The sequence below is a fragment of the Cottoperca gobio genome, chromosome 11 (assembly GCF_900634415.1).
Source record: "Cottoperca gobio chromosome 11, fCotGob3.1, whole genome shotgun sequence".
Classification (NCBI taxonomy): domain Eukaryota; kingdom Metazoa; phylum Chordata; class Actinopteri; order Perciformes; family Bovichtidae; genus Cottoperca; species Cottoperca gobio.
The window spans coordinates 16,132,088-16,137,409 of NC_041365.1; the positions used below are offsets into that span (position 1 = coordinate 16,132,088).

The window sequence follows — 5,322 nt, forward strand, 5'->3', positions numbered from 1 at the left end:
TCATTTGAAGTGAACTTTATATAATGAAATACTAGGCACATGTACAGTAAAGCTTTGCTGTGGCTTAGAAGTTATGTATGATGATGGGCTCCCTGTGCTGGGTGCAGATGACCTCGTCGATGTAGAGCGAGCAGGCCTTCACCTCAATGTTCTCCTGCAGCTCCAGCTGGCAACGAACCAGAGCCCTCTGCTCCTCCTCTGACTGGACCGCTGCCTCACGCAGTCTGAGAGAGCAGAGACAAAGAGATGCCACATAATGACTTGTCCTAAATGGTTATATCTCTAAACAATCCATCAGCCAATATGGGGAGAACCACGGTAGAAAACAGGAACGCAATTGTTGTTTTTCATGACATCTAGGTAATCCATAAACCACACATTAACAACATGGTAGGTACATTTTGAAGTAATAATAATTACGTTTTCTTTTTCTCCTGCTACTACTCCTGTTTGAAAACCTTCATTATGCTGTTATCATGACTTTGTTCAAATTGCATTTGCATTATTATTATTTTTTAATTATTCCCATTTGTTGTATTTATTTCTAGATGTATTGGTTACAGCCTGGTGGAAAGTTTGTTTCAAATCTCTGTGTGCATAACATGCAAATGAAAGTGTATAATTGAGATCCACAAATGCCTTTTCAATCCTCAAATAGAAGCTGGATACACAAATATCTGCTCAAAAGTTGAAAATGTTAGGAAGATTTCATATTTTATTAATGTAATGTATTCACATATTTTTCTATTTGTGAAATGTGTCTGTGTATTAGCAGATCTGTTTTATATTTGGTAAAATACTTTTGTGAGGGTTTTGATCTGTTCACAAAGAATATTGAGACAAATCTATCGCCTTACTTGTTGATCTTAGCGGTGAGCTGCTGGACCTCGGCGAGGAGCTGGGACTGTGCTGGATCCTGACATTGCTCTTTCCCAGGCCTCTGGCGTCGCAAAGCCAGCCGGGCCTGGGCCAAACTCAGAACATGCTTACTCCCTGCGATGGCCACTTGCAGATCCTCTCTGTTCCTCTGCTCGCTGGCAAACTCAGACAAAATCTAGAGGGGATAAAGATGTCACACCAGGGTCAACCAGTGTTTTCACTTAATATAAAAATGATATCAAGCTATTGCTACCATGAATCAAACTTGTCAAATAATTTATCACATTATTACCCACCAGCCCATACTTAATAAAAGGATGGCCACTGTTATTTATCAATCTAGATTGTTTTGGAGGCATATGGTACAATAAAAGTGAGAGAGAGAGAGAGGATCTGGTTTCATTGTAGGAACCGAATTACACCTGCCAACCGTATCACCTTGCAGAAGGAAGTGTGCATCTATTCATGAATGAGAAACTTGTGCTTACTCATTGGCGAGTGTGGTTTTGTACAAAGAAAATAGTTCCTACATGAAACTGTTCACAAGGTCTGTGGATTATCGTGAGTAACGGGGTCATGATTTCTGCAAAGAGACATTGATGTTTTTGACATTGAAGTTTTGAGCACCACAAGCCGAGTGCATCTACTTCTATTCTATTGGAGAGAAGACGGACATCTTCACGGCCCATGTCACCAACACTCTGCAACTCACACCAAAACTATCTAGATTGATAAATAGAACTATAGGTAAGAGGGAAAATATATATTTTGAATTTGGTGTGAACTGCCCCATTTAATAAAAATCAATACTGCCATGATAAATCAAACCAGATTTTCTCTCTCAATTTTATTATAACATCTGCCTCCCACTGCCTGACTTTGTTTCCTTTCCCATATTTCTCTATCTTTCTCATCTATACTCATCTTCCCTACCTTGGCCAGTTGATCCTCCATCTGGCTCTTGGCAGACTTGACCTCCTGGACGTTCAGCTGAAATGCTTCTGCTGTGGCCTGGACCTGCTTCTGCATGTCAGTGACTGTCTGCTCCAGGAGAGACTCCACCATGGCCCGTAAGGACCGAGAGTTGGTCTGCTGCTGCTCGGCTTTGGCCATGTTGATGTCTGAGATGTTCTCCCACTGCTTTGGAGTCACTGTCAAGCTTAGAGAGGGAGAAGTTTAAAAAATGTCTCTGAAAAACTAACTAAATGTCTTTTTTTTCAGATCTGGGTAGAAAATGCAATGTATCAAATCATCTGAACAGCTAGACTTTAAAAAGGTCTTAGAAACGGCCTTTTCACAGACATTATATTGTTTTCCTGTCTTTGTCGAATAAACAAGAACATGGTGTTTCACCTCTGCGGAACAATTTTTTTGGACCCGTTTAGGTTGTTAATGGAATGGGTGGTCATTAAGGCACAGAAGTTGTCGATGCACTGAGCCTCATATTTCTCCTTCAGGTCCTGCTCCAGGTGGTACTTGGCAGATCGGTCCAATCTGGAACACAAAACAACATGTTTTGTTTTCCTTGGTTTCAAGACAATAAATGTTATAAGATCCAAAAAGTCTGCATACTTTTGAGATCCCCTGTATGGATCATACCTAGTCCTTCTTTCTTACCTTATCTGCTCAGTGATCTGCTCTGCTGCATTCTGCAGAAGGGAAGTCACTCCCTCAATAACCTCCCTCTCCCTCATCAGCTCACTGTCCACCTCGTCATGCAGTCTATCAGAAGGGAGGCGCTTCATTCTGCAGGCCACAGAGCAAAAAGAGCATTACTCATCTGCTCATCCTAACTGCTGCTTAAATTTTTTTTCATCCTCTTCATGTTAACTGAAAACTAACAACAGCTCCCAAATCTAAAATACAGGTAAGATGTGAGTCAGATGTAATGTAGCTAAATATTGTGCATTTCTTTCCATCCTTTTCAGCCTAACCTCTCCTCCAGACAGACCATGGTGACTCTCAGAGGCTCTTTGCAGGCCCCCAGGGCTTTCACCACTCGGCTCTGCAACGCTATGAGGAAATCAATCTCCACAATAATCTCCCCCAACTTCAGCTCCAGCTCCTTCTTCAGAAACTGGAGGTCTCTGACCCGCTGGTCTGGACAGCAGGGGGGAAAACATTGACAGTCCACTCTGTAGTCTCTACAACATCATGCTTCAGTGTTAAACAAAAACTAGCTGATTTATATTCTCCTACTTACCTAGTAGCTTCTTGTCATCATTTTGCATGTGTTTGCATGTTTTGTCAGTTTCCTGCATTAGCCTTGTGCATTCTGCTCTGAGGAGCTCAGAGTGATTCCGCATGACCTCAATACTCACAAGATTGGGTCCAACACCCTGCTGGGGACTGCGGTCCTGGGACAGACATTTTTTTTCTCTGGTTCGTCACTGAGAACATAGATGAATAAAATGGAAAGGAAAGGGAGGCTTATACTATACAGGTTTTACTGGATACCCACTGATCATTTAAGTTAAAACGAAACGAAAAAGGAACGTTTAAACACATCAAGTGCAAATGTATTGTTAAAAACAAAAAGCTTTCAACATTGTAAAATGGCATCTAAAAAGCCTTGTAATCTCCAGACAATGGGATCTCTGTCCATCTATTCAATCTATAATGGAGGTCAGTGGTGACTGCAAAGAATCTGGGTGTGACACTGGACTACCCTTCAGTGCCAACATCGCTGCAACAACCCGCTCCTGCAGACACACTCTGTACAACATCAGGAAGATACGTCCCCTACTGACCCAGAAGGCGACGCAGGTTCTTGTTCAGGCTCTTGTCATCTCACACCTTGACTACTGCAACTCCCTCCTCCCTGGACTGCCTACATGAGCCATCCGACCTCTACAGCTCATCCAGAATGCAGCAGCCCGACTGGTCTTTAACCTACCCAAGTTGATTGTTTGAACTTATTGTATTTGGACAAAAGCGTCAGCTAAATTAACTGTAATGTAATAATGAAGAGCGCTCTCATTTAATGCTAGTATTGTAATTACTAAAAAACGGGTTTGTTTCGTAACCTAATTGATATGAGATGGATATACAACTAGAAAGCAAAGTCTCACTAGGTTCAAGGTACAAAATTCATTTATTTTAATTGTACAACTCAGGGTTGCATTCTTTTAGTGCTTTTTAAAAATGCACATCAGGGGAAATGTAAACAACAGCAACACTGGTGAATTCTCTGACCAGGTAATATGGCCATCTTTTAACATTGAAAATGTGACATCTGCCAAAAAAAAGGGATTGCCACTGTAAGATTATATGTTATATTGTACAACACTACTATATCATATAGTAAAATAGGCCTCCTTGTTTTTTTTCGTGAGTATGTTCTTGTAAACAACCATATGGGTGTTTGTCTGCACTTTTGAGCCAGGGTTGCATCCCAAATTAAAAGAATAAAGTATCTCATAATATAGTGGGTTGTGCTAATTTATAAGAAACATATAACATGCTCAATGATCAATGTAAACTATTTTGAGAACCGGACGAAATCACTTGTGCTTCAGTTTAACCGCTGGCTGGTTTGACCACGGATCTGCGGGTGACGACGAGTTTGACCGCAGTTTTGAAACGGACATTAGAAACGTATTGTTGCTCACTAGCGTTATAACAATACCCAAAAAAGACACATTACAGCAAAAAAGAATAAACAAGTATAGTACCATACCTTGTTACTTGCGGTTGAAAAACAGCCAATTGTTCTCCTGCCTCTCAAATGTAAGATCTACCAAAAACAAATGGTTACTGTGGCAACGGATGCCACACGTCAGGGCGGTCAGTTTTTCAAACTGGAGAAAGAAATGAAAAAGAAAGCGAAAACAGAGCAAACAACATACCGTCAAAATCAGGAAGAATATGATTTGATGGGATCTGTCTCAATGTGCTGCAATCACAATGCATTGTACTTTTTTTTGCGGGGAGAAATGAGCCAACCATTGCATGAAGTCAGCGCACCACATACATACATCTCAGCACAAAACATCAATGACTTGTTGGTAAAAAAAAAAAAAAATGGTTTAATTGGTGACATGAATATGGTGATGGATTCTAAACATTTAAAATTAAGCATTTGACAGTTTTTTCAGTTACAAGGTTGCTGTTTGCAGACACTGATGGTGCAGAGTTGTATTGCGCCTCCTTATATAGATATATTGAATTTCTTTCCACACAAAAACAGTTTTGTGCTGGTCAGGGGGTACTTGGCTGAGAATATATTTTAGAGGGGGTACATTATTGAATAAAAAAAAGAAAGAATGAAACCGCTCTCTGGTGCCTATCCAGGCTGCCCTGCCCCTCAGGCAGCAAGACTCCGCCACTGTACTTGGCGGTATGCGCCAGACGGAATCGGAGTTTCGGGCTTCCGGTGGAATCGCAATGCATGCTGGTGTGGCAAGCCTAGAAAAGTGAGCACCAACTCTACAAGGGCCACCA

The 5,322-nt window shown here is 41.2% G+C and overlaps 1 protein-coding gene across 4 annotated transcripts; it reads right to left on the reverse strand.

The window, feature by feature from the left end:
- tekt1 (tektin 1) lies at positions 1-5,322 on the reverse strand. Of its 4 annotated transcripts, none has more exons than XM_029442510.1 (9): positions 4,728-5,322; positions 4,559-4,615; positions 3,083-3,269; positions 2,814-2,979; positions 2,497-2,625; positions 2,233-2,373; positions 1,813-2,038; positions 858-1,054; positions 1-224 (listed from the first exon to the last, which is right to left on the reverse strand). In XM_029442510.1, exons 3-9 carry the CDS (start codon positions 3,183-3,185, stop codon positions 65-67), a joined length of 1,122 nt encoding a protein of 373 aa, XP_029298370.1. In that variant the 5' UTR covers positions 3,186-3,269; positions 4,559-4,615; positions 4,728-5,322; the 3' UTR covers positions 1-64. The 4 variants fall into 4 exon arrangements, with proteins under 4 accessions (XP_029298370.1, XP_029298369.1, XP_029298368.1 ...); XM_029442509.1 differs by having other exon boundaries at positions 4,559-4,635; positions 4,728-4,743; XM_029442508.1 differs by having other exon boundaries at positions 4,559-5,322.

Excerpts from the sequence above, each read along its gene's own strand:
- tekt1 (XM_029442510.1), bottom strand. The coding sequence starts at position 3,185 with ATGCGGAATCACTCTGAGCTCCTCAGAGCAGAATGCACAAGGCTAATG. Across the intron at positions 2,374-2,496 it reads CAGATCACTGAGCAGATAAG|ATTGGACCGATCTGCCAAGT; the intron begins GTAAGAAAGAAG and ends TTTGTGTTCCAG. Across the intron at positions 225-857 it reads CTCACCGCTAAGATCAACAA|ACTGCGTGAGGCAGCGGTCC; the intron begins GTAAGGCGATAG and ends CTGCTCTCTCAG.